General features: G+C 37.3%; 1 protein-coding gene across 3 annotated transcripts; it reads right to left on the bottom strand.

Annotated features, from left to right (window-relative positions):
* Window positions 1–4766: 4766 nt before the first annotated feature.
* Window positions 4767–19801, bottom strand: LOC147821913 (alcohol dehydrogenase 1-like). Of its 3 annotated transcripts, XM_087198755.1 has the most exons (9): window positions 19626–19801; window positions 16072–16173; window positions 15544–15682; window positions 13594–13681; window positions 13280–13499; window positions 10979–11239; window positions 8989–9124; window positions 8223–8361; window positions 4767–5176 (listed from the first exon to the last, which is right to left on the bottom strand). In XM_087198755.1, the coding sequence occupies exons 1-9, from the start codon at window positions 19641–19643 to the stop codon at window positions 5152–5154; spliced, it is 1128 nt and encodes a 375-aa protein (XP_087054881.1). In that variant the 5' UTR covers window positions 19644–19801; the 3' UTR covers window positions 4767–5151. The 3 variants fall into 3 exon arrangements, with proteins under 3 accessions (XP_087054881.1, XP_087054882.1, XP_087054883.1); XM_087198756.1 differs by lacking the exon at window positions 16072–16173 and having other exon boundaries at window positions 19626–19745; XM_087198757.1 differs by lacking the exon at window positions 13594–13681 and having other exon boundaries at window positions 19626–19731.
* Window positions 19802–24749: the final 4948 nt, after the last annotated feature.

Here is a 24749-nt window from a genome sequence, read left to right as displayed (position 1 = left end):
TCACATGAGCTCCTCTTTAATTAGGTTACTTCTCCCCCCCCAAATTCTCCTTTTTAGGCTGGGGCTTTAGCTCAGAGGCACTGCTCTTCCCTCACAAGCACAAGGTCCTGAGTTCTATCTCTGATACTTAAAAAGAAATTCCCCTTTTGGCCCACCAAACCTGGTCCCTAGCAACAAGTCCAATAACCAATTGAGTAGTGACCCTCTAAGGAGGGAGTGGGGACAAGATCCCTAACCTATAAAACAGGACTGCAGCTGTAAAATCAGTGGTGCTCCAGTTCTGGACCCTCACTATTGGAGTGGCTTTGTATGGCTTCTTCTTGCAATAAAGCACTCTTCCTTTGCCAGTCTGGTCTTCTCTGACTCCTCTTCATCTTTCTATGTTGGAGAGAGAGATGAACTGGGCAAGGGTGAGTCTGGGCACCCCTAGACCCCAGACCCATTGGATATAGCACATAAACTTTAATATGTTCAAATCAATCTTCCTTTGTAGTCAACAAAAAGGAAGTGAACAGCTTCATTCATTTTTTTCCCATACACACAGGAGGGAATTTTCCAGTTGTTTTGATGTATTCACAAGAATTTAAAATTGTTTTAAAATATTTCTTTCTTCTTTGTTCTTCCTTTGTTTCCTATAAACCTTAGAAGTTAGGGTAGTAAACAGAAGAATGTGAACACTTTGGAAGTAGGCTATTCTCATACTGAGATTTCTAGATTGATTGCTTGATTTTATACTAGGCAGGGGACAAATGGTCTTTGCACTGTGGTACACTCCCAGCCCTTTTTCTTGTTTTAAATTTTGGTGCAGCATCTGTCTAAGATGCTAAGTTGCCCAGCATGGGCTCAAGTCACAATCACCCTGCCATAGCTTCAGAATATGAGGATAATTGGCATGCACCTGCACACCTGGCCTGATTTCTAAACTTTTATTTATTTATTTATTTATTTATTTGGTACCAGGGATCAAACTCGCGTCCTGGCACTTGCACAGCAGGGAGCAAAACCACTGAGCTAAATCCCCAGCCCTCTAATCTATTTTTATTCATTAAGTTTATTGATACATTTTAGGTATACTTGATTCAGTCATACACTGGCTGGGGTACCTGATCCTGTGTCTTGGTTTCTTCACCTATAAAAGGTATATGAAAAGTATCTACTTTATAGGAATCATTTGAGAGATACATGACATAAATGATTTGGAAATTAAATCACTTTGGTACACAGTAAGTGCCACATATTTGTAGGCTGTTCCTCACACTTATGAATACCAAGCCACTTACAAATGCAAACACATAGAAATTACTAGAGATTTTTCAGCAGAGAGTCTAAAGGCCAGGGAGAAATAAGTAATGTTTTTCTTTTTTTATTTCTTTATTTTTTCATTTTTAAAAATTTATATATTAATTGGTATATTTTAGGCATACGATACATTTACATTTATCATTGGGTGTTTGTACCTGAACTTTTTCAAGCACAGAAAAAATAACTACCCAGCAAACTTATCATTCAGAATTGAAGGAAAATTAAAGATCTTCCAAAATAAGAAGAAATTACAAGAATTTGTGACTACTAAGCAAGCACTTCAAAAGATACTTTAAGCACCACTGCACAGAGAAGAAAAGTAGACTAAGCAATGAGTATTAGAAGTGAATAAAGCATTGTAAAAATGAGGAAATGGCAGGAATAAATACATACTTTTAAAATATATCTCTCAATATGAATTCTATTAATTGTTTAATTAAAAGAAACATATTGGTAGATTGAATAAAAAGTAAGACTCAACTGTGTGTTGCCTGCAAGAAGCACACATCACTTGCAAAGATGTACATAGCCTGAAAGTAGAGGGTTGAAGATAATATTCCATGCAAATAGAATCTGGAAGGAAGCAGGACTAACACAGTTATATTGAACAATGCAGATATCAAGTCAAAAGTAGTCAGATGGGACAAAAGTTCTTACATATCAGCAAAGGGAACAATTCATCAAGAAGATATAGCAATAGCAAACATATATGCCCCAAATATTGGTGCACAGAAATTTCATGAAACAAACTTAAAGAAGCAGATAAATACCAATACAATAATAGTCCGTTACTTTAATATCCTACTTTTACAAATAGGTCAATATGTAAAAGTAGGATACAAAAGATTAACAATGAAATATCAGACTTAACCTACACTATTGATGAAACAAGCATAGCTGACATCTACAGAAGATGTCATTAACAACAGTGGAATACGCATATGTTTCAGCAGCTCACTGAATTTCTCTAAAATAGACTATATTTTAAAGAGAAGTGATGTTCATCCTATGCAATCACAATGGGATGAAACTGACTATAAAGAAGAGAAACCACAGAAACTACACAAACACATTAAGATAGAATAATATACTTTTGAGTTACCAGTGGCTCATTGAGATAATCAGTGGGAAATTTTAATAAGATAGAATGAAATGCCATAGCATACCAGAATCTGGGATGCAGAAAAGGCCACTCCAAGAGCAAAGTTTATAGCTATATATCCCTGGATTAAAAAATGTAACCAAATGATTCATCTTAAAATCTTAGAAAAACAAGAATAAAACCCAAAAGTGATGGAAAGAAAGAAAAAATTGAGATTGGAGCTTAAATTAGTAACATGGAGACTAACAGAACAATAGAAGGAATCAAAGAGTACATCTTTTAAAAAGATAAATACTATTGTTAAGATCTCATCCAAACTAAGAAAAGAGGGAGTTTTAGGACTGTTAAATTCAGCAAAGTGACAGATACAAAACCCATATACAAAACCAATAGGTTTTCTCTATACCAATAATGATCTTGGTTAGAAAGAAATCAAGAAAACAATTCCATTAAAAATAGCTTAGGGGGCCAGGGATTTAGCTCAGTGGTTACGGTGGCTGCCTTGCAAGCACAAGGACACTAGTTCGGTCCCCAGTACCAAAAAAACTTAGGAATAAATGTGACAGGGAAGTGCTAGACCTCTTTGATGACAATTACAAAACATTAAAGAAGGAAACTGATGACAGTGCTAGATGGAAAGACTTTCCATGCTCATGGATTGGTAGAGTTAAGATTGTTAAAATGACTATATTACTGAAAGTGATGCACACATTCAATAAAATATTCATCAATATATTTGAGGACATACTTGACAGAAGAAAAACAATCCTAAAAATTTTCCTGGAGGCACGAAAGACTTAGAATAGCCAAGGCAATCCTGAGGAAAAGGAACACTGATGGACTCATCACAATTCCTGATTTCAAAATATACTACAAAACCATAGTGAGAAAAATGGTATCATACTGATGTAAAATGGCTGTGTGGACAGACGGAATGGAACAGAGGACACAGGCAAAGAGAAACATCCAACAGACTGCCATCTAGTTCATGACAAGAGACAGAAACACACTATAGAGAGGACACCCTCTTTAATAAATGGGGTTAGGAAAACTGGGTATTCATATGTAGAAAGTTAAAAGTAGATCCTTATCTCTCACACTGTATAAAAATCAATTAAAAGTGAATGAAAGACCTACATATAATACATTAAACTTTGAAATTTACACACTCTGTACTAGGCAGGCTACCTAGAATCTCTGAGGGGGCTGACTTCTGAAGGAGTTCCCCAGAAAACGCCACTACGTGAAGACTAGAAGGACTATATAGCTCTTCAGACACACATGTACCAATCCACAACCACAGATATCAAGAACAATTGGGGGAACAGAACATCATGAAGAAAGCAAACTAAAGTGCCTAACCCTAAGGAAGTGAAGACTTAGGACAGTGTAACAAAGAATTCAATATTACTATTGTAAGGAAGCCAGCAAATTTGAACAAAATATAGAAAAATCCATTCAACCAAATGACACAAACAATAAATTACCAGAGCAGGATGTTTAACAGAGAAACAAAAATAATACCATAAGTGAAGTGAAAAATGCAAAAGAGCATCAACAGCAGATGAAAGTATCTGTGACCCTGAAGAGAAGTTATTGGCATATATGCAGTGAGAGAAAAAACGTCAAATAATAAAGAAAGCTTATGGAATTTATGGAACAGCATTAAACTAGCAAATATTCAAGTCATAGAATTTCAAGATTAAGGAGAGAATGATAAAGAAGTATAAAATTTAAAGAAATTATAGCATAAAACTTTTCCAACTTGGAGAAAGATACAAATATCCAGCTAAGAAAGGTCGAAAGTCTCCAATCAGATGCAGTTTAGACAAGATTACCTCAGGGTATATTATACTAAAGCTATCAGTGTTCAGAGGCAAAGGAAGCACCATGAACACAGAGAGAGGTAATAGCACACAAGGAAATTTCAATATGGCTACCAGCAGATTTCCCAGCAGAATCTTAGAGGCCAGATTAGAGTGAGAGTGTATATTTAAAGAGTTAAAGGAAAATAACTGGTGACCAAGAATGTTATAACTAGCAAAGTGTTCTTCAAAAATAAGAAAATAAAGAGAATTCCTAATAACCAAAACCTAAGGGATTTCATCACCAGATCTGCCTTACAAAAATTGCTAAATGGAGTTCTTCATATCAAAAGAAAGCATGCTAATGAGTAACATAACAGTATCTGAACGCATAAGAAGTCACCGGTAAAAGTAAGAGCACATTCAAATTAAAATACCCTAACATGGGCCAGGGATTTAGCTCAGTGGTTCTGGCACCTGCCTCTTAAGTGCAAGGTCCTGAGTTCGATCCCCGGTACCAAAAAAACAAAACAAAACAAAATGCTCTAACACTGTAATGGAGATGTATAAATTATGCATTTATTTTGAAGCACAAATGACAAAACTATTAAAAATATCAACCACAATAATTTGCTAAAGGATAGACGGTATAAAACGATGTCAATTGTACCACCAAAAAATCAAAATGGGCATAATGGAGTTCATGTGCAGTTTTAAGTTTGTGTGTGATCCGAGTGTTATAAGCTTAAAATAATCTATCATATCCTAAAGAAATTTTTGTTAGAATCACGGTATCCATAAAGTAAACACAATGACAAATACAATAGAAATTTATTGATTACATTGCTGAAGAATAGTTAATAAGGTTGTCTTCCTGGTGATTCAGATAATCTGGCATGGAGGAGTCAGAGGATCGATGTAAGAGAAGGCATCTGGTTCATCTCAAAATGACAGAACTGTGCGGATACTGAAACAGAGAATAAAACATATTGTTTTAACATTTAGACTCTTCACAGTGTTCCATGCAAGTGAAGGAAACACTTGCTGTATCTCAGTGAAAATTATCCATGTTCCCATCCACCCCATTCCTATCCCTGTGGATTAAAGCCAAATCAGAATAAGGGCAAGTTTTACTTTTCTGGTTCTCTTTCGATCTCTTTTCAATCTTGGTGTTCCTTACAATCTTAAACTCATTCATAACATCCTGATATGACTGCAATTTAGACTTCAATTCTACATTATCATCCTTTAAAAATCATTTTTAGATCCTACATGCCTAGCATAATAAGGAATATAAAACAACAATGGGTTATACTATTTGTCATATTCTTTGTAGATGCTTTTTAAATATCATCTCTTTTAAAAGTCAAACTAAACAACAATGGTATGAGGTAGGCCTTCATATTCATTCCATGCTAAAGATTATAAAAAGTGAGCCTTAAGAGATTTGAAACTTGTTCTTGGTCACACAACTAGGATAGGTGGATCCTGGGATCAAAACCCAAATAAAACGTTGTCCAAATTATAAGACAATACATAATTTGTCTGAAAAAACTGATAGTTTAATAAAATTGAGATCATGTTGAAGGCTTAGCAAAGCTTTGATACGGAGATGTTTAAGGACTTACAGAATTAGAAAATGAAGTTGGTTTGTATAATTCTAAGAAACTTCATCCTTAAGGTAAATTAGAAATTGACACTTATACAGGAAATAACTCCCTTTCTATGAAGCACCTCCTGATGGATACTATTCTTTGAAATAGATGATAAATATATGATCTCTCTCTATGTATATAGATGATATGTGTGTGTATTTAGACATATATAAAAATACATGCAGATAATTAAAAATGCAGGACAGTGTAAAGATGAAAGTAAAAATAACCTATTGTTACACAATTTGGAGATAACATTGTTCTATTGTTATTTTCTTACATTTTTATCAATGTTTTCCTAGGCATATATCTATTCTATATGTTCTTACTGAAATTTGTGGTTATATTTTCTATAGTGTTGTTTTTTGTGTTTTATGTGTCAAATATAATACTGTGAGAATTTCCCATGCAGTAAAATCATTTTTAAATGTCTTCATTAATTTCTAATATGTGGTTGGAATTTAAGTGCTCCATTAATGTTGGAATTTTAGGATATTTCTAATTTGACGTTATAATAACATTTAAACATATGTAAACACACACATATATATTTCCATAATTATTTCCGTATAATAGGTTTTTTTCAGTACCAGAGATAGGACTCAGGACCTTGTGCTTGCCAGGCAGGCTTGGTGCCACTGAGCTAAATCCCTAGCCCCTAATAGATTTTCTTAAATAATAGAATTATTTGGACAAAAAAATCTAGGACTTTTTTGATAAAATTTAAAAATTGTTTTCCCAAGTTACAAAAATTATATTCCCAAAAGTTACAAAAATCATATTCCTTTAAGCAGGACATGAAAGTGCCCAGGTCATCATATCTTTACCAATTCTATATAGTATAATGTTTAATTGTTGCTAATTCATACAGTTTATTTTATTTAAATATGCATATTTGAATACAAGGATTCTCATAAAGAAGATTGAGGCATTTTAATGAATTAATTTGTTGCTCAGCACATCTCTCTGATTTTTTTAATGTATATCCATCATTCTTTTCATCCTGAAGATGATGATAACAACTAACATTTGATGACTACCATGTGCAGCTCTGCAACCAACAAAAGGCTGTATGGTTTCATGAAAAACAAGTGGAGTTTTCCAACTACAGCAACTTTGAATTGTGTCTCCTCTGACTACTGTTGGCATGATTCTAGCCAAGTCATATTCTCACAGTAGCTCAGTTTCCCCAAAGATGGTGCAACTGAGGCCCGTACACCATCACTGTTTGATAATCACAGGAGGTAACGCCATGAGAAGAACAGACAATGCTCTTTGCCATCCCTCAGGAATGTGTGTAAGATGAGGTATCTGATACAATATTTTATGTAAGGGCATTAAAAATACTATTCATACTTAAAACTTATGAGAAGGATGCTAGCAGAAATGTCTGTACAATGGAGCTAGACAAAGAGGGTTATATGTAACCGCTACTACCTATACACATGCAAATGCAGGTGCCAAATTCATTTGATTAGGTGGCTGTAAGTGTGAAATGTCAGAAGTAGAATGCACTGGCTTTTTGCTCTAATCTTTGGAGCAAGTGGGAGACGTAAGCTTTTAGAATAGCATTTTGAACCATGACTTTCTTTGTGAAAATTTCTTTGTAAACTGCAAAAAGAAATAATAAATGTACTCTTATAGGAAAAATTAGTAGTATATGAATTGAAAACAATCACTGTAGTCCTCCCTGCTCTTACAATAAAAGTTTAGGGATGTCCTGAAAATAAGCCCCTGACTTATGAAAGACTGCCTTTCAGGGAGAACGCTCATAAGTCAGATTCATTCATTAAGTCTGCCAAAGTGATTCTTACACACCTTTGACACAAATATATAAGGTAAAGCATAAACACACGCACGCAGAAATACAGTATGGCCCTGACTGTACTGTACTACTGTACACTATTGCACTGTGCAGTAAGCACACAGCAACGCAACTGTGACAATGTCCGGCAGACACGTGATGTTTGTAATGCAAGGTCCGTTAGTATCTGTGAAAGTTCACAACTCGAATATTTATATGTTGGGGACTTACTCTACAACAATTACAGCCCTTTGTGTTTAGCATTTAGTGGTCACTGAGAGGCTTCACGGACCCCATGATCTAATTATGATTTGGTGACTCTGAAAATTTCTCTGGAAAAACTGAGTGTGCTCTCATGCAAAGCTGGCTGGCTCTAATTGCTCAGATTTGCTCTAAAGCAACATGATTTGGCTTTAGCAGGATAGGAAATACTACGCAAATGTACTTAACTTCCCACAATGTGATTTTAGGTATTCTTCAGGTTTCACACAAACCTCTACTTTCTCATTCTCTGTTAGCCAGTTCCCTACGATAAACAGAAACTTAAAATCTACCTCTTCCCAGAACGAAGCAGGTCAAATCCTTCATTTATCTTTTCAAAAGGTAAAACATTGGTTATTAATGGATCCAGTGGAAATTTCTTTGCCATAAAATCAGACACAAGTTTGGGAACAGAATCTTTACCCTTAAAACCTGAAAGAAAGACAGCATTGTTAGAGTCAACAGGGATAAGCAGGAGAACAGGAGAGGAGACTTTCAAGTAAAAGTAAAATGAAAGGTTATAAAAAGTGCTACCCTCTGCAGACTTTACTGCAGAAGACAGTATAAGACGGAGGCCTTCCACATCATTTTTCAGTGCTTTGCCTGTGTTTCAATGCCCCAAATAAACTAGAGCCCATAACTAGCTGTAGAGTCCTTATTAGCTCTTTCACAGAGAAATTATATGACTGCCCAAAGTCAAGGAGAAAGTTTGAAAGTGTGTAAAGAGTCATAAAGTGAGTAAAGAGTGTAGACACTGACTATTGCTGTACATTTCCTGTGTGTGTCCTGCTAGGAAATTTGGTGCCCCATGCATTCACAAGTATAAAAAGACCTGGTGCTGAAAATCCCTCCTTACTGAGCTGGGATGCCAGAGAAGTCTGTCCTGGAACTTTCTCTCTACATTTATTCCTTATCTAATTGTTTTGGATGCTATAAATACAACAGGAATTTTAATTGCTTTTTTGACTATGATGGTTTTCCAAACATGACCTTGTCACTAGTAAAAGGGAAAAAATTCTGACGTTAATACCAATTCGGTCCTCACACTTTGCTACCTACCACCGAAGAGGGCCCCTTTCCAGGTGCGTCCAGTCAACAGCAGCATGGGATTCACTGAAAGGGTTTGGGAATCAGGAGGGCCTCCAACAATGATGCTCACACCAAATGACCCATTGCAGCAGAGCAAGGCAGAAGTCTGGAATAAGCACAAATAAATATTTAGCACCCTCAAAGTAGATTCCCTGGTTGCCATACTCATGGTACACCATGTCATGTAAAATTTAGTTAACTAGGTTGTAACTATGTGGATCAAAAAAGTACACTTTTGCTTTTTCATTCTTCCTTGAGACCAGCACTGTGTTGTGGCTTGGAAAATTGCCTAGAAATTACTATTTGAATGAATGAATGCATGAATTTCTTCCTTACAAATATATAAGCAGGCAAATATTATTAAAGATGTATAAAGTCTGGGTTGTCAGAGAGGTTGCTGTTGGTTTTATCATAATTTGCAGATAATATGAAAGTCAGTTACTTCATTTTTCATTATCTCAGTCATGTCTTTAGATGGTGGAAAAGACATAACTAGTACATTCTCACAATTTCTCTCTTTTTGGTTATTTTTGCTTATAAGAGATTTCTATTCTATTGTCAATTTCTAAAAAGGATCTGCTTTAAATTATACCTTACCTTCCTGGAATGTATCCTGGTTGAACTTTAAACTGCACCCATTATTCTAGAACCTTAAAAGGCAGTCTACAAAGCCTTCCTCTCAAGGCAGAATTTTAACTATGTTCTGTAGTAAAAGAATAGGTTACAAGATATATAATTAATTAGGCTTTGATTCTGAAGTGTGAAATCTGGAAGAGCAGATATCCTCAGAACATGTCTGTCTTTTGGTGTCTCCAATAAAGGACCAATGCAGTTCCACATGAGGAAAAAAAAAAGAGAATATAACAAGGAAAGCTAAAGCCTTGGAAAAAGATAGACTTTCTTAGACTAGCCATCATATGTGGTATATTGTCCCAGGCCAAGGTTATAAAACCTTTTCTCTTGAGGTATGTTTCTGCATTAGCAGCACAGGTGGGACTCACCTGTGAAGAGAGGGATGTGTTGGTCCCTAGCACCAAACATTCAGTAGATATTTATAGAACTCTGGTTAGGTGAAATATGAATGGCGAGGTGTTCTCTCCATGGCAACTGATATTTGAAATAGTTTGAAAGTAATATCCCATAAGTTCTAAACATGATGTAAGCACTGCAAGCTTGGAAATAGTATTTCATATTAATGACACCAGCTGATTTTCATTCAGAGCTTATTTATCACATGACAGATTACACCATGAGAAGTATTCCACATGCACTAACTCATATACTCTGTAACAGTGCTGTGAGATAAACATTTCTTATAATTGCGGGGTGATATTTCTTTTCTTTTTTGGTACCGGGGATCAAACTCAGGACCTTGGGCTTACGAGGCAGGTGCTGGAACCACTGAGCTAAATCCCAGGCCCTATTCATTGTTTTTTAAAAAGCATTTTCTGCTTGCTGTGTGCCATGCATGGGGGTGTGCTTGTGGTAAAATACAGCGACTCAAGAAAGCAAGTGCCTTCCTTAGGGTATGTTTTCACTTAATAAGATAATACGTGGTCCACTACGTTTTTGGATAGTTTTCAGAATTTATTTAAACATAAACATTTTAAACAATAATTGTTAATAATGTATAGGGAAAAAATTTGCTTCCTTAAGTACAGAATTTGTATTATTTATATTTCCTTCTTAAACTATTTTTGCTACAAATCAAGAACATTAATTGGTAATGGTTCAATTAAAATATAAACGGTTTCCATCAGTAAAGAAATATCATGTAATATCACCTACCTTATGGAATGAAGGATTTCTCATAACCTCAAATTTAACAATCCAAGTAACAAGCAGGAGATAGAAAAGTATATTTCTAAAATATATTTACTTATAATATTTATATTTGATTGCCTAGAAGCATATTCTAGGTTGCAGAAGGTGAGATATCAAAGCAAATACTGATACATACTATGGTGTCAAGCCGACCAATGACTTCAAAGGAGAAATCCACACCTCCATTGCTCATTTCCTGTAGCACTTGCTCAATGGGTTTGTCATAGTCTTGGGGGTTGATGCACTCAGTGGCACCCACCTCTCTGGCCTTTTTGAATTTATCTTTGTTGATGTCCACTGCAATGATCTTGGCTGCTCCAGCTGCCTTGCAGCCAATGATAACAGAGAGGCCAACTCCTCCCAGGCCAAACACAGCACAAGTGGAGCCCTGGGTGACCTGTGTTTTTCAAGAGTGGATTGATAGGGATTGTTAGAAAGTGCTAAGGCATTTAAAGTGCCAGCCTTGTTTCTTCTCAGGAGCTACTCAGACTCTGTGTCAACCTGCTGTCGAGCCCCTTTGGGCTACAGTTACATCATGTTTAAAGTGAGGGACCTGAACTAAACCAGTGGTTCTCAAACTTGGCTATACTCAAGGCTCATCTGGGAGCTTTCAAAACTCACATTGTTCCTGCCACACCCATGCCAATGAAATAGGTGTTACCTGCAGGTATTACTCTGTCTCCAGTGTACTCTGATGGAAAGCTCTGAGAACCAGTGGGCTGAATAAGCTTTCAGCTCTGAGTACCAATGACTCTAATCATGATGATACTCTCTGATCCATTAACAACCAGCTTCAGTTTTTGATACACACACAAAACAATTTTGGGGATATGACACAAAGGGATGAGGTTACTCCAGGAAAGTTAACTATAGTCTAATCAAACCATCAATAATTAACTCCTTGCTTAGTTCAGTAAATTTCAGTAGTCATGAGCAATGCAATGAGAACAGAAAATAGCTCTGAAGCATGTAGGATTCATCCTTGTAACAAAAAGCTTAAACAATAGGACAAAATTTAACAAATCTTAAGAAAAGAACACGAGACCAATGTGATGTGTATAGGTCTTTATCCCCATATTTAAAATAAATTAATGAATAGTAATGCAAAAATAATTAGTCTAGATTTTAGTAATGTTGAAACCCTTTCCCTGACCGTCCTCTGATTCTGTTTGTGTATAGCCTCATTTAGACTACCTGCTACAACCGACAAGGCCACTGAACAAGGACTAACTGGGCTTAGGCTGAAGTCACAGCAATTTGACTTGAAAAGATGCTCTTCACGTGCTCTACATGGCTTAACTGGCTGTGGCTGTTGAACAAGCCCAATCTTCTCTAGTCAGCCTTCAGTAGACAAAATATACCTGTCCCAAGCAAGCTCATCGGGATATTTCCTTAAGGGTGTTTACTCAGTCATTCCTTCATCAAATGGTATTAAGCGCAATGAAGCACAACACCATTTGCAACTTAAGATACATGGGGCTCACAGTTGTAATTCAAAAGTGCTACTAATTTTGTACCATGATTTCAGATCAAAATCTCAAGGGAGACTCCAGTCTCAGACTCCAGTCTCAGTCGCTTTAAAACCTTAGGCAAATAACTTTATGTGGCTCGACCTCAGTTTTATAAAACAAACCATGCTATAGCACTTGGGAAGAGGTGTCTATAATGAATTTCTACCGATACATACCATTTCTGATGTATGTGTGTTGTGGCAAGGGAGATGTGGTACTGAAATCCCCTAAGGAGTGGCAGAAATGTGATGCTTCATTATGTTCACAGAGTGGGTGACCCTTGGTGTGAGGTTGTTTCAAGTAAGGTTTGGAATACACTGTTGACCTGAATCCTGGATATGGTGAATACAGACACATTTGTCCTTAAAAACAACCCTTTAGGGCCACTGTTCATCTGATGTCTGGTGTGTCAGAGCTGTTGGTTCCTGGCTGCCAGGGACAGGAGGCTGGTTTATCTTCAGCCTTCACCTCTGGGAACATAGATAGGGAGGAAATAGGTTGACCTGGTGCCTAGCTGTTTGTATGTTAAAAGTTGAAGTAGAAAAAATCCCCTACATTTTGTTTACATTGGCTCCCTCAAACCTAGAGAAATCTATTGTCCTGATGTGTGTATCTGTACACTCCAAGTGTAGAATAAAACAAGTCCCCAGATCTAAAGCTCAGTATTCTCATGAAAGCAAATATAGACTAAGTGTTGAAAATGAAATCTTTACTCTTCTTTACCTAAGTATCAACAGCATTTTCATTTGTGATAAACAGGTGAATTTCATAGGATGGTTTTTCACTTTCTTTCTGGGTCTACTTTCCTGTAAATTATCAATCCCACAAATCTATGAAAATAACCCATGATCCCTAGAAAAAACTTCTTCTCCATGATTGCTGACAGGCCGAGTGTACCTGGTGTCATTGACCACTGCCAACCCTACCTTGGCAACTTTGACTGCAGAGCCATAACCGGTGGAAAATCCACAGCCGATGAGACAGACTTTCTCCAGCGGTGCAGCCGCATCAATTTTAGCCACAGAGATCTCATCCACCGCTGTGTACTGAGAGAAGGTGCTGGTGCCCAGGAAGTGGTTAATGGACTTCCCTCTGCAGGTGAACCTGGTGGTTCCATCCAGCAAGGTTCCCATAGGCGGTGATGCACTGGTTGGTGAGACACAGAGACATGAAGGACATGAGATGGAGCACAACTAATGGACAACTTCATTAGCAGAGCAAGGAGAGGGAAGACACCTACTCATTTTTCATACAGAGGTTGCCTTCTGGGTGTTTACAATTTCTGCATTTTCCACACTGGGGAATAAACAATGGGATGACTTTATCACCTGAAAGGGAAATACAATAAATTTTTTTTCAATTTCTACCCAAGAAGTAATAAATAAAGAACATAAAGCTTACACATAGAGGCATGTGTCTTTGAAAATTTCTCCAAGAAATACAGTCCATTCACAAGTATATCACTGGTCATTGCCTTCAGCACTATTATCTATTTGGATTATGTGTCTGAAGATATCCAAAGAAGACATGAAGGTGTAGATAACAACATGGATTAAAAATTATTTCCACTATATTAATAGTTAACCTTGTTGGACTGGGGATTTAGCTCAGTAGTTTCACTGCCTGCTGCGCAAGCTCAAGGACCCGAGTTTGATCCCCGGTACCAAAAAAAAAAAAAACCAACCAAACAAACAAAAAAATAGTTAACATTGTTGCAGACACTGATTTTACCTGGGAACTTTACACATGACCACATTAAATTTTTAATGAAAGCTTTAATAAGATCACTGCAAATATAAATATGAATTTTAGTTTCCATGAGATGTTGGGAAGATGGGTTATTTTGTATAAAGCTACAATATATTTAAATAACAATAAATATGATTCCAATAAAATAAAGATTCAGTATGGTTACATTAAAAAATGAGAAGTTTGATCATCAATCCTTCAGATTTCAAGAGCTTATCTTCATTGTGAATGAAAGCTTTTAAAAATCATGGTTTTTTAAAGCTAAAACTAACAAAAGTGGCACAAAAAATTCAAGAAATTCCACTAAAAATCTTAACAATCAATTAGCTACTTTCTTTTAGAATAGTAACTGAAATTCAAATGATTTTAGCTAGTGATTTCTGAAAAAAATAGATTACTTCTCCTGTAGATAGGGTAGGGCAAAAGAAAAATTGTCATGTATTGTCAGTTTTTTCTACCTAAAGGAAATAACATGACCTCAACCAAAAACTATGCTCTTTGTTTTATTTTCTGTTCAGAGTTTAACAATGTATTTGGAAAAGATGGAGGATGAATGTACTGGCTAAAGTGATGTTTTAGATTTAAACATAGTTTGTCTTTTAAATCATATGGCTATCTTTTCAACTAGACCAAGAAAAATTATTGGGCTACATCTTATGAACAAACATTATGTGAAGATGACGGGGCATAGAAATGTTTTGTCAACTCACACCTCATTACAAAATGATAATGCTACATAATGAAATTAGGATTAAGTAGTAAAATGAAATAATTATTCATTTGTAACCAGTCAAGTTTAATCATGACTAACATTTTAAAAGTGACATTTGTGGCTGCATGCTTCCTGCTGTGTGTCTTTCATTTCCTTCCCTCTGCTCTGTTGTAATGGTTTCATGATCAGGAAGGCCGCCATCTTGGAAGAGGAAGTTGGTGAGCAGGCTTCACACCTGAGCTGACAGGAGATCCTGTTGACTCAGTCAGAGCCTTGCAGCCCCATCTTGTGAAGTCAGCACAGAGCAGTTTCATACACTGATCTAGAGACTGGGATGTAGGCTTATGTTTTTTCCTTGTCCCATTTGTAGTTCTGCTTGGATCTTGATAGAGCCAGTGCTGCCACACTAACAAGGAAGTTATTAGACTATGAACTGCACTCCGGAGGGCACTGTGTGATCGGGATCCCCTTGTATACCCAGCTCTAACCTGGTGCCTGGAATCGAGAATAAACGCAATAGATAGTTGCTGAAGGAGAAAATACATGATCCTTTGCATGCAGCACGCCTGAGACAGGCAGAGAGAAAGGAAAAGGGGCCACCTGGGTGTTCCCAGCTCATCCGGGACCTTCCGCAAGATTTTCCATCTCCAGGTGCTGCAGTCCCTGATCTAGCCTGGATGATCCTGGCATCATGAACCAAAGTATGTTTAGTGAATGTGAGTTCTATACCTGGTTTTACTGAAGTGACCCCTTCTCCAGTGCTCTCCACGATGCCAGCTGCCTCATGGCCTAGAATCACAGGAAGAGGAACTACAAAGTGTCCAGTAACCACATGGTCATCCGAGCGACAGATTCCTCCAGCCACCATCTACAGATGGAAGGGCAGATAATAAGATCCAGAAACAACCATGACTCTCAGAAGATTTAACATCCTCAGTTTCCCAAAATTTTGCTTCTGAAGAGTTTCAAGGTCTTGTTAATAATCCACCTTCCTTCCAAACACCAAACAATTCTTTATCCTCAAGAATCTCCAAAACTCTCCTCAACCTTTCTTTTCTGGATTAAACAATTTAGAATAATGAATCCTGTTAAATGACTGATCCTGAAATGTTTGTTTTACATAATACACAAGAATTCATACTGTTTCATGGAAGCAAATATTACAGATTAACACCAAGAAAACATCTAATGTTTACTGATTTTGAGAAGTTCTCAGGTTTTAGACCTAAAATGAAATAGAAGTAGAAAAGTTTTCACCTTGATACGAACTTCATGGGCCTTAGGGGGTGCGACCTCCACCTCCTCAATGGAGAAGGGTTTATTTATCTCCCATAGCACAGCTGCTTTGCATTTTATGACCTGGAAAAGCAGACAGAAAGATGAAGCTCTTGCCATCAGTGATTGTGTCTCTTCACCTTTGTACATACGACCTCTAGCCCCATGTCTCATACTTAACACGTTCTGTGTAGAAATGAAGTCTTTTAGTTTACAAGAATAAAAATACCTTTTAAAAATGTGCAAAGCAATAGCAGAGTGACAGAAACACAACTAACTTTATAAAACATCAAGACTAAACAGAACACATTCTTTTAGGCCATACTTATGCCATTCCTTTTTTTGAGGCAGGCAGCAGAACCACTGAGCTATAAATCCCCAACGCAGATTTGTTGTTGTTGTTTTGGTACTGGGGATCGAACTCAGGACCTTGCGCTTGTGAGGCTGGCGATGGTATCACTGAGCTAAATTCTCGGCCCTGTTGTTCTTTTTTCTAAAGGTGTTTACTCCTGATACTTCCTATTGTTGTTCTGGAGTTGTTTATCCACAACTGTTGACTTATACATGAAGTTTTTTTTGTTGTTGTTGTTGTTTTTTTGGTGCTGGGGATTGAACTTGGGTCCTTGCACTTGCACAGAAGGCAGCAAAATCACTGAGCTAAATCCCTGGCCCTACATGAAGTTTTAATTACCATTATTTCGTGGACAATGTCAGTGATAGTGTCAGTATCTGTGCATATTTATCCCCTTGCAAAATTTTCTGCTTAAACCAAAAGGATCTGATTCTTTTCTTTGTTTTTTAAATGATAGAGTTGTACTATGTAGTTCAAGCTGGCCTTGAACTCATTAAGTAGCACAGGCTGGCCTCAAACTCTCAGCGATCCTCCTTCCTCAGCCTAGCAAGTGCTAGGATTATAGGTATGTACTATCATTCCCAGCAAGACCTGATTTTATAATAATCTCATACTAACCTTTCTGCCAAGAATGACTTCTCCTTTTCTATTTGTTTATGTCTCCTCTTTAATTTTCTTTCTCTGCCACTTCTGTGTGACTTGTGTTTATACTACTCCTGTGAAACAGCTTTAACAGCCTAGTTTGATATGTACTTCATATATTAGGGCTTCTTCCAGATTAGATTTAAGCTAAAATTACAGAGGTGAAAGCTACTAGGGTGTGTGTGTGTGTGTGTGTGCGTGTATGTGTGCGTCCACATAAGTTTTCATCTACACATAACTATTTCAAAACTGGAGAACAATGTATTTTCAACAATATATATATATATATTTTTGGTACTGGGGATCAAACTTGGGACCTTGTGCTTGCAAGGCTGCAGTGGCACGACTGAGCTAAATTCCTGGCCTGAGAACTATGTATTTGAACTTCTAGATATCTCGTCTTCCACATAAATGTTCCTCAAATTAAAGATGAATATACATTTTCAGTGTTTGGAAATAAACCATAAAATCTGTCTTCACTATGGTAAAATATGTGCAGCTAAGAGGGCATTTTTAGAGAGAATTAGCATAATTGCAAATATGATAGGAAAAATTCAGTTGGAATTTGTTCTTCTGACAATTGATTTTCATTATTTATTTGTCAAATCTGTTTACCTTATGGAATGTACACAGTGGTCAATGCCACAATGAAAATGAGATTCTTACATGTGATATACTAATAATGGGGAGGTCCTAATTATTGGGGACCTTAAAATTGGCAGGCACATTATACCCTGTGCTACTGGGAAAACGATGGTGAATTATTGCTTTATTTTATAGACGAAAATGTTGAGGCTCAATTGACTCAAGAACTGAGTAATTTTTCCAAAGTCAAAAGCTGGCTGGGTAGAAAAGTGAGATCAGTCCAGTGTTACCTTTTCTCTACCACCATGTAACTAACAAAAACTTAAATAACTGCAACAATGATAATAATAGCATAACTAACATATATTGACTAATTTCTATGCACCAGATCCTCTTCTATATGCTTTATAATATTAACTTAATACATTCTCACAACTTCCCTTTAAAATTGGTATTTCCATCATCATTTAGCAGTGGAGGAAAATAAAATGCAGGAAGAGGAGCATACAGGAAGGGCTACTACAGAGCTAAGTGATCAGAGAGGACTAATTGCCTATAACTTCAGTTACTGTTTTCCTTAATGGGCTTACTTTACATATTTTGCTCTGTGGATTCAGTATTTCTTTCAAGTGGTAAATTGAACTTGTATTTTTCATAACTACTTTTTCTTTTGAAATGTAAAGTACCAATGTAAATATATCCATTAATGAGTGAAATAATGTGAGGTAGAATAAGAACACTGGCAACTGGCCACTTCTATAATTTCCAACAAGGCTTACACTGTTCTCTCACACCCTGCGTCTAGAAACCTGAGAATCTGTCAAGAGAGTTCACATAACCAGGGGCTGAATGGAGCAATCCACTCCTAAAACAGCAACTATCCTGGAAAGAGCTGCACAAGCTTTTGCAATCAAGCAATTAAATAGCATGGATTAAGTATACTGAATGGCTGCCTGCAACTTTCTGTGCCTTAAACACAGTAAACGAATAAGTTCCATAAAAAATAGAATCAAATATCAGTATTCTCAGTGCTAATGAGTAACTCAAGTTTTATTAGTATTAATTTTCCATAAAATCTGATTGACTTTTGCTTGGAGAAAATTCTGTTTTATAGGATTTCTCTGGAAAGTCTTCTCAATCAAATTCCTGAAATATACCTTCTCCCAAACTTAATATTCATGTGTTCTTAGGAAGAATATGATTCCAAAGACTCACACATTTGAATTAAGGTTTTTAAATATAAAGATAACTTTGAATAAAGACTTTTTCTAACATTAGACTTACAAATCAGTCACAATTAGCTTGGAATAAACTAACATTTAATAAACTTATTCAATGTAGGAAATACTATTTATTAGTTCCAGATTTTTTACATTCTCATCAATGATATTCAAGAATAGTTTATTTCAGAACCAAGAGAGAATATGAAAAGGTGCAAATTTCCAATGATGAATGTCATTATATTGTATACCTAAAATGTACCAATGATTAGAATGAATAATCGATAATGTAAAATAGACAGAAAAGGTCCAAAGGGGTAGGGGTAATGGGAGGGGCAGGGGAAAGGAAAGAAGGAAAAGGAAAAATGATAAGAAATGGAAAAAATGGAAATAAAGTCTTTGTAAATAGGGAAGGGTGGAGGGCGTGAAGAGAGGGCTAGGAATGGGGAAAAATAAGAAGCAAGATGCATTATGTAAAGGTACAATTCCCAATGAGAAATGTAATTGTGTTGTATACCTACAATGTACCAATAAAAGAATTTAACAAAAAAAAGAGAATAGTTTATTTCTACTGTAGTTCAGTATTCCTTATATATTATAGCATATATTGCATATTGTATTTCACCGTACACTATGTCTAATGCAGATATTGGTTTTAGATTATTCATCAAAACTGTATCATTTTATGTATTATATGAATGAGAATAAACTTCCAACAGTGAAATGTTTTTGCTTACTTTTCCTGCAGTGCTCATGTTGATTTTGTCCCCTCTGCAGGCCAGAAAAATGAATCCTCAGGCTTCGTTCCTGCTGCAGTGCACAAAGCAAATGTGCTGCACAAGCGTTCTGCTTGCTTAAGTAACAGCCAATTTCACACGTGACCCGTTGTTTCAACCACATCTGTCAGTTTATTCTGTCAAATCAATTCAGAAAGAAAAGGAAACAGAACTCTCTGGAAAACTGATTTGTGATATACCAGTTGTACAAAAAGTGATTTCATTAGGTAAAATACTTCCTTATGCTTCCTCTCTCTGTTTCTGTCTTTCTTTCTTTTTTAAATTAAATTCTTTCATTGGTACATTGTAGGTATACAACACAACTACATTTCTCATTGGGAATTGTACCTTTACATAATGCATCTTGGTTCTTATTTTTTCCCCATTCCTAGCCCTCCCTTCAGCCCCTCCACCCTTCCCTATTTACAAAGACTTTATTTCCATATCTCATCATTTTTTCCTTTTCCTTCTTTCCTTTCCCCTGCCCCTCCCACTACTCCTACCCCTTTGGACCTTTTCTGCCTATTTTGCATTATCAATTATTCATTCTAATCATTGCTACATTTTAGGTATAGAATATAATGACATTCATCATTGGAAATTTGCACCTTTACATAGTCTCTCTTGGTTCTTATTCTTCACCCTTGCCTAGCCCTCCCTTCAACTCCTCCATTCCTCCCTATTTACAAAGATTTTGTTCCTGTTTTTCCATTTTCTCATATTAATCCCATTCCCTTCTGTCCTTTCCCCTAGCCCTCCCACTTCCTTCTCCTTTGTCCCTTTTCTTCCTATTTCACATTACCTATTATACATTTAGTCCTTATTTACACTTTCAGGTTCTCACATCAGAGAAACTATTCGGAATTTATACATGTGTGCCCTATTTATTTCACTTAAGAGGATCGCCTCAATGTGCATCCACTTAGCTATCAATGTCTCTAATTTCTCATTTTTTATGGCTGAGTAGTACTCCATTTTGTAAAAAAAGCAAATTTTCTTTGTCCAGTCTCCAGTTGATGGGCATTTCGGCTGTTTCCAAGTTTTAGCTATTACAAGCTGTGTTGCTATGAATATGGGTGGACATATATCATTGTGGTATGATTCTTTTAATTCTTTGGGGAAGATCCCCAGCAGTGGAATAGCGGGGTCAAATGGGACTTCCAGTCCTAGTTCTTTAAGGTATCTCCATACTGATTTCCACAGTGGTTGCACCAGTCTACACTCCCACCAGCAGTGGAGCAGGGTTCCTCTTTCCCCCACGGCCCCGCCAGCATTTGTTATTGGTTGTTTTCATGATAACAGCCATTCCTTCTGGAGTGAAGTGGAATCTCAGTGTTGTTTTCATTTGCATCTCTCGAATGACCAGTGATGTTGAATATTTTTTTCATGTATTTATTAGCTATTCCTGCTTCATTGTCTGAGAAATGTCTGATCATTTCAGATGCCCAATTTGGATTCGGTCTTTAAATTTGGGAGGTCTGATCTTTTTAAGTTCTTTATAGATTCAAGATAGTAGACCTTTGCCTGAGGAAGAACAGGTGAAAATTTTTTCCCACATTGTGGGTTGTCTCTTCACACTGCTGGTGGTTTCTCTTGCTGTGCAGAAGCCCTTTAATAAGAAGAGATCCCACTTGTTGATTGTTTGTGCTAGTTCACGGGCAACGGAGGTTTTGTTCATAAAATGCTTCCCTACACTGATACCTTCAAGGGTTCTACCTAACCTCTGTCCCAACTGGTTCAGAGTTTCTGTTTTAATATTTAGAGCTTTAATCCATTTTGAGTTTAGTTTAGTGCATGGTGAGAGATATAGGTCTAGTTTTAATCTTTGGCAAGTTGAAACCCAATTTTTCCAGCACCATTTATTAAAGAGGCTATCTTTCCTCCAGTGAGGGTGTTTGGCACCTCTATCGAAGATCAGATGGCTGAGTGTGTCTGGCCTTGTTTCTGCATCTTCTAGTCTGTTCCACTGGTCCTCAGGTCTGTTTCTTTCTCAGTACCATGCTGTTTTTATCACAGTAGCTTTGTAATAGAGTTGCAGGTTGGGGATTGCGATACTCCCTGCCGTGTCTCTGTTACCTAGAATTGCTTTTGTTATTTTGGGTCTCTTCTTATTCCAAATGAATTTTTGGATTGTTTTCTCAAGGTTCGTGAAGTATGCTGCTGGGATCTCAATTGGAATTGCATTAAATCTATATAACAGTTTTGGAAGTATGGCCATTTTCAGTATGTTGATCCTTCCTACCCAGGAGCAGGGGATGTCTGTCCATTTTCTGATATCATCTTCAATCTCTCTTTTCAGAGTGCCATAACTTTCAGAGAAGAGGTCTTTGATTTCTATCATTAGGTTGATTCCTAGGTATTTCAGTTTTTTGGATGCTATTGTGAAAGGAATTGTTTGCCCTCTTTCTCTCTCAGTGAGTCTGTCATTTGTGTAGAGGAAAGCTATTGATTTTTGTGTGTTGACCTTGTAACCAGCTCCTTGACTGAATTTGGTTATTAAGTCTAGAAGACTTTTGGTGGAGTCCTTGGGGTCTTCTATATAGAGTATCATGTCATCTGCAAATAATGACAATTTGACTTCTTCATTTCCTATCGTTATTCCTTTGATTTCTTTCTCTTGTCTAATTGCTGTGGCTAATGTTTCCAGAACTATATTGAACAAGAGTGGTGATAGTGGACATCCTTGTCTTGTTCCTGATTTTAGTGTGAAGAATTTCCATTTTTGACCATTTAGTATGATATTGGCTGCTGGTTTTTCCTAGATGGTTTCTATCAGTTTGAGGTAGAGACCATCTATTCCAATTTTTTGTAGGGTTTTTATCATAAATTCATGTTGGATTTTGTCAAATGCTTTTTCTGTATCTATGGAGATAATCATATGGTTTTTGTCCTTGGCTCTATTGAGATAGTGTATTACATTCATTGATTTGTGTATATTGAACCATCCCTGCATCCCTGGGATGAATCCCACTTGATCAGGGTGTATGATCTTCTTGATGATCTTCTGCCTTCTGTTTGCCATTATCTTATTAAGGATTTTTGCATCTATGTTCAGTAGTGAGATTGGCCTATAGTTCTCCTTTCCGGTTGGGTCTTTCTCTGCTTTGGGGATCAAGGTGATGCTTGCTTCCAGGAATGAATTTGGGAATATTGCTTCCTTTTCAATTTCATTGAAGAGTTTAAACTGTAGTGGCAGCAGTTCCTCTCTAAATGTCTTGTAGAATTCAGCAGTGAAGCCATCAGGGCTCAGGCTTTTCTTAGTTGATAAGTTTTTAATTACATTTTCAATTTCATTGGTTGATATTGAGTTGTTCAGAATTTTTAGGTCTTCTTCTTTCAACTTTGGTAATTCATATGTATCTAGGAATCTGTCCCTTTCTTCTGTGTTGTCCATCTTGTTGGCGTATAGGTTCTGGAAGTAGGTATTGATGATCTTCTGGGTTTCTGCTGGGTCTGTTGTAATTTCACCCATTTCATTCCTAATTGCATAGATTTGGGCCTTTTCTTTCCTTTTTCTGACAAGGGTGGCTAAGGGTTTATCAATTTTGTTGATTCTTTCAAAGAACCAACTCTTGCCTTCATTGATCTTTTGGTATCATTCTCTTAGTCTCCATTGCATTGATTTCTCCTCTGATCTTAATAATTTCCTCCCTTGTATGAGCTCTGGGGTTGTCCTGTTCTTCTTTTTCTCGAAGCTTGAGGTTCAGCATCAGGTTGTTTAATTGGTGATGTTGAGGAGCTCAGTTTGTGTGGCCTCGGGGCCCTCCTTGACCTTTTAAAGTTTTTTTCTAATGTCAGGGGCAGACTGTGAAATAAAATGAATGTTAATAACAATCATGCCCACCTGAGATGTAGGATCAATTTTGATATATTTTTGGAGAGTATAGGCCAATTGGGAAAGAAACTGCACTGGATTTTCTTGGGTTCCCTGAGTTATCTCTCTGATCTTGTCAAAATTAACTATCTTTGGGGAAATCCTCTTTAAGCCTTCTATGAGACAGACAATCATATAGTCCCAGAGGTCCCTGCCTGGGTCATCATCCTAGTAAGTCCAATCAGGTTGGTTATCTGGTACTGCCTGTATACCCACTAGCTTGGTTGTGTCTGTGGCATAGAAATCATCTGCTGCTGCCTGGACTGCCCTCCAGACCCTCTGCTGCTCTTCTGGGGAGAGAGTGGCAGAGAGAATTTTGTCAATATCTTGCCAGGTCATATGAGTAAGGTAGTGGAATTGTTTAGTATAGACATCAGGATCGGAGAAGAAAGAACCTAAGCATTTTTCAATTTGAGAAAGATTGGAGAAAGAGAAGGGGACATGTACTCTAACAATGCCCTCAGTCTCAGCAACCTCTTGGAGAGGCATCTGTGTGCCTGAGGCTGATGTTGGAAGGGTGGAACAGATAAAATGGGTGTGGGGTGGGGAGTGTGTGGGTGAAGGTGGCTGTTGAGGAGGGGGGCTGGGAGGCACAAGATGGTGGAGATGAGGGAGGGTCACAAGATGACAGAGGTGAAGAAGGGTGCTAGGAGATGGAAGAAGACCTGGGCAGGTTATAAGGTGGGGGAAGTGTGAATGGTGAGTAATCAGCAGGGTTGAACATGTAGGAGTTGGGAGGGGTGGACGGCAGAGTTTGGGCTAGAAGTACCTGAGAAGATGAACAGGTTTGGCAGAGAGAGGGTGGAGAGCATAAATAGAAGATGGCTTGTAGCTAGGGGATGTCTGACCATTTTCCATGGCATTGACTTAAATTGCGTAAATAGCACAGTATGTTAAAATCTAAAGTACCATTTTTGAGCCAATGAGACCAGTTATCTAATTTGTATTGAGGCCAAGCCTGTTTACAATAGAAAATGAGTCTTTTTGGTTTAACGTCTGGTCCCAACAATCCAAGGGGCTTGAGTTGTGTCAGAAGGCAGCCTAGAGACATTGCAGGGGCGGGGTGGGGGGTGGTTGGATTATTGGGCTCCCATGTTAGGACAGGTGAGGAGGCAGCTCCCTAGGAGAAGGGCAAAAGGGAACAATGTCCTCCACCCTTTTGACAGTCTCTGTGCAAGTCTCTGCAGGGAGAGAATGAGAGAAACCAGGCT

This window comes from Heterocephalus glaber, unplaced genomic scaffold (genome assembly GCF_053883595.1).
Source record: "Heterocephalus glaber isolate CG9 unplaced genomic scaffold, H.glaber_assembly_v1.0 deba00001688, whole genome shotgun sequence".
NCBI lineage: Eukaryota > Metazoa > Chordata > Mammalia > Rodentia > Bathyergidae > Heterocephalus > Heterocephalus glaber.
Note: the sequence above shows the minus strand (reverse complement) of the source record. Positions and strands in the feature narration are given on the sequence as shown.